Source organism: Cherax quadricarinatus, chromosome 33, assembly GCF_038502225.1.
Source record: "Cherax quadricarinatus isolate ZL_2023a chromosome 33, ASM3850222v1, whole genome shotgun sequence".
Lineage (NCBI taxonomy): Eukaryota > Metazoa > Arthropoda > Malacostraca > Decapoda > Parastacidae > Cherax > Cherax quadricarinatus.
In genome coordinates this window covers 452554-457553 of record NC_091324.1, presented here as the reverse complement: position 1 = coordinate 457553, position 5000 = coordinate 452554, and the positions used below count along the sequence as shown (strand labels likewise).

The 5000-nt window shown below is 39.7% G+C and overlaps 1 protein-coding gene across 1 annotated transcript in view; it reads right to left on the bottom strand.

The window, feature by feature from the left end:
* Positions 1 to 5000, bottom strand: part of LOC128693896 (dual oxidase maturation factor 1) — a 63558-nt gene that overhangs the window by 33856 nt on the left and 24702 nt on the right. Inside the window, exon 3 of the mRNA XM_070090750.1 lies at positions 409 to 466. Within this exon, the coding sequence (XP_069946851.1) occupies positions 409 to 466 (58 nt within the window). The remainder of the gene's footprint in view (positions 1 to 408; positions 467 to 5000) is intronic.

Sequence of the window (5000 nt, the reverse complement as noted above, 5' to 3'; positions counted from 1 at the left end):
TATATTTTTTCATTTATGTTAATGTAAAGATTAACAATTTTGTACCAAATGAACCTTAGAAAACTTGCCTAACTTTATAACAAGCGCAATTTAATTTAGTCTAATTCAACTAAATATATTTTAGATAGGTTTACAATAATTTAATAATAAACAAACACAATGAAATATATTTTTTCCGTTACTTATATATATATATCTATACATATATATATATATATATATATATATATATATATATATATATATAGATATATATATATATATATATATATATATATATATATATATATATACTATATATATATGAGAGAGAGAGAATGGATACAGAAACAGAGGGCCTCGTCTGAGAGAGGAAGAAATACGTGTTGAATATAGCGAGGAGAGAAGGAGAGAGAAATGGATACTGACCCATGATGATCAATCCCAGTGTCAGGCTGAGAGTAACTCGCAGGAAAACCCAGAATTTCTGTGGATGAAAAATTTACTAAAAAAAAAGGACATTATGAACATAAACTTTTGGCATCCAAATATGACTCAAAAGAACCAAATCTTTAACTTTTTTAAAATGCATGCACGGTCATCATGGTCACCATTAACAGTGTGACCTCACCACTAGTAGTGTGACGTTACTATCAGTAGTGTGACGTTACTATCAGTAGTGTGACCTCACCATTAGTAGTGTGACGTTACTATCAGTAGTGTGACGTTACTATCAGTAGTGTGACCTCACCATTAGTAGTGTGACGTTACTATCAGTAGAGTGACGTTACTATCAGTAGTGTGACGTTACTATCAGTAGTGTGACCTCACCACTAGTAGTGTGAAGTTACTATCAGTAGTGTGACCTCACCACTAGTAGTGTGACGTTACTATCAGTAGTGTGACCTCACCATTAGTAGTGTGACATTACTATCAGTAGTGCGACCTCACCACTAGTAGTGTGACGTTACTATCAGTAGTGTGACCTCACCATTAGTAGTGTGACGTTACTATCAGTAGTGTGACCTCACCACTAGTAGTGTGACGTTACTATCAGTAGTGTGACCTCACCATTAGTAGTGTGACGTTACTATCAGTAGTGTGACCTCACCATTAGTAGTGTGACGTTACTATCAGTAGTGTGACCTCACCACTAGTAGTGTGACGTTACTATCAGTAGTGTGACCTCACCACTAGTAGTGTGACGTTACTATCAGTAGTGTGACCTCACCATTAGTAGTGTGACGTTACTATCAGTAGTGTGACCTCACCACTAGTAGTGTGACGTTACTATCAGTAGTGTGACCTCACCACTAGTAGTGTGACGTTACTATCAGTAGTGTGACGTTACTATCAGTAGTGTGACGTTACTATCAGTAGTGTGACGTTACTATCAGTAGTGTGACGTTACTATCAGTAGTGTGACCTCATCATTAGTAGTGTGACGTTACTATCAGTAGTGTGACCTCACCACTAGTAGTGTGACGTTACTATCAGTAGTGTGACCTCACCACTAGTAGTGTGACGTTACTATCAGTAGTGTGACCTCATAACTAGTAGTGTGACGTTACTATCAGCAGTGTGACCTCACCATTAGTAGTGTGACGTTACTATCAGTAGTGTGACCTCATCATTAGTAGTGTGACGTTACTATCAGTAGTCTGACCTCACCATTAGTAGTGTGACGTTACTATCAGTAGTGTGACCTCACCATTAGTAGTGTGACGTTGCTATCAGTAGTGTGACCTCACCACTAGTAGTGTGACGTTACTATCAGTAGTGTGACCTCACCATTAGTAGTGTGACGTTACTATCAGTAGTGTGACCTCACCACTAGTAGTGTGACGTTATTATCAGTAGTGTAACCTCACCATTAGTAGTGTGACGTTACTATCAGTAGTGTGACCTCACCGTTAGTAGTGTGACGTTACTATCAGTAGTGCGACCTCACCATTAGTAGTGTGACGTTACTATCAGTAGTGTGACCTCACCATTAGTAATGTGACGTTACTGTCAGTTGTGTGACCTCACCATTAGTAGTATGACGTTACTATCAGTAGTGTGACCTCACCATTAGTAGTGTGACGTTACTATCAGTAGTGTGACCTCACCATTAGTAGTGTGACGTTACTGTCAGTAGTGTGACCTTAACATTAGTAGTGTGACGTTACTATCAGTAGTGTGATCTCACCATTAGTAGTGTGACGTTACTATCAGTAATGTTACCTCACCATTAGTAGAATGACGTTACTATCAGTAGTGTGACCTCACCATTAGTAGTGTGAGGTTACTATCAGTAATGTGACCTTACCATTAGTAGTGTGACGTTACTATCAGTAGTGTGACCTCACCATTAGTAGTGTGACGTTACTATCAGTAGTGTGACCTCACCATTAGTAGTGTGACGTTACTATCAGTAGTGTAACTTCACCATTAGTAGTGTGACATTACTATCAGTAGTGTGACCTCACCACTAGTAGTGTGACGTTACTATCAGTAGTGTGACCTCACCATTAGTAGTGTGACGTTACTATCAGTAGTGTGACCTCACCACTAGTAGTGTGACGTTATTATCAGTAGTGTGACCTCACCATTAGCAGTGTGACGTTACTATCAGTAGTGTGACCTCACCATTAGTAGTGTGACGTTACTATCAGTAGTGCGACCTCACCATTAGTAGTGTGACGTTACTATCAGTAGTGTGACCTCACCATTAGTAATGTGACGTTACTATCAGTAGTGTGACCTCACCATTAGTAGTGTGACGTTACTATCAGTAGTGTGACCTCATCATTAGTAGTTTGACGTTACTATCAGTAGTGTGACCTCACCACTAGTAGTGTGACGTTATTATCAGTAGTGTAACCCCACCATTAGTAGTGTGACGTTACTATCAGTAGTGTGACCTCACCATTAGTAGTGTGACGTTACTATCAGTAGTGCGACCTCACCATTAGTAGTGTGACGTTACTATCAGTAGTGTGACCTTACCATTAGTAATGTGACGTTACTATCAGTAGTGTGACCTCACCATTAGTAGTGTGACGTTACTATCAGTAGTGTGACCTTACCATTAGTAGTGTGACGTTACTATCAGTAGTGTGACCTCACCATTAGTAGTGTGACGTTACTATCAGTAATGTGACCTCACCATTAGTAGTGTGATGCTACTATCAGTAATGTGACCTTACCATTAGTAGTGTGACGTTACTATCAATAGTGTGACCTTACCATTAGTAGTGTGACGTTACTATCAATAGTGTGACCTTACCATTAGTAGTGTGACGTTACTATCAGTAGTGTGAACTTACCATTAGTAGTGTGACGTTACTATCAGTAGTGTGACCTTACCATTAGTAGTGTGATGTTGCTATCAGTAGTGTGACCTTACCATTAGTAGTGTGACGTTACTATCAGTAGTGTGACCTTACCATTAGTAGTGTGACGTTACTATCAGTAGTGTGACCTTACCATTAGTAGTGTGATGTTACTATCAGTAGTGTGACCTCACCATTAGTAGTGTGACGTTACTATCAGTAGTGTGACCTTACCATTAGTAGTGTGATGTTACTATCAGTAGTGTGACCTCACCATTAGTAGTGTGATGTTACTATCAGTAGTGTGACCTCACCATTAGTAGTGTGACGTTACTATCAGTAGTGTGACCTTACCATTAGTAGTGTGATGTTACTATCAGTAGTGTGACCTCACCATTAGTAGTGTGATGTTACTATCAGTAGTGTGACCTCACCATTAGTAGTGTGACGTTACTATCAGTAGTGTGACCTCACCATTAGTAGTGTGACGTTACTATCAGTAGTGTGACCTTACCATTAGTAGTGTGATGTTACTATCAGTAGTGTGACCTCACCATTAGTAGTGTGATGTTACTATCAGTAGTGTGACCTCACCATTAGTAGTGTGACGTTACTATCAGTAGAACGACTAAATCTAACAAGGAATCTTAAGAATTTTAACAGCGCAGTTATTAACTTTGTGCCTCAAACACAGCAGATATTCGAACACACGCGCGCGCGCATACACACACACACACACACACACACACATACACACACACACACACACACACACACACACACACACACACACACACACACACACACACACACATACACACACACACACACACACACATACACACTCACACACATCACGGACTGAGAGTTTCACTCACATTGTATGTTAATGTCACCAGAAAGACTACGAGGCACAAACAGTCCAAGAATCACGAGAGTCAAGTTGCTTGAGTCCTGCAATGACGGCGACTGATGTACATAAATTCGCCAAATGCAAATCATAGACGTTTATATTTCATGCTTTGGTGACGGAGATCGAGCCTGCAGCAGCCTGTGCGTAGCTGTATGACCCCACACTGGCTTTGATTATGGTAACCAAATAAAAATGAACTTTATTGTGACAATATGACATGACTGCACGAAATAAACAATCACAATCAGATGCCTGCAACAGTACACTAATAACTAATACCACGAATATTGTTACCTTCTTTCCCTTCTTTCGTTCTGTCTTCGGTCTTTCTGTCTTTTTTCTCGTTCATATGTAACCGCTATAACTAATCTACTACTTGACTATTCCTTCTACGACTGCTACTAGTGCTACTACCTTTCACTACTAGTACTACAACTATCTTTACTATTACTATTACTGTTTCTGCCGTTATTCTATGCGCTCCACCACTATAACTGTTACCAATTGAATATCTTCTGACCATCTTCACTTCTAGCTGCAGTTGTTTATGCTCCAAATCGACGTTTCGGGTCATTAATTTCGTCTTTCTTCATTATGGAACATTTGTGTTTTCCCAGTATATTTCACGGACCGGGAAGGATTCAAACCCACAGCAGACCAATCCTAAAACCAGCTAGTCACTTCTCGGAACTAGTTTTAAAGCTAGCAGGCCAGGGCAATAAGAATCCCAAACCCAGCAGTCCATTGCTCTATCTTAAAGCTAGCAGGACAGTGTTCTAATGACCTAAAAC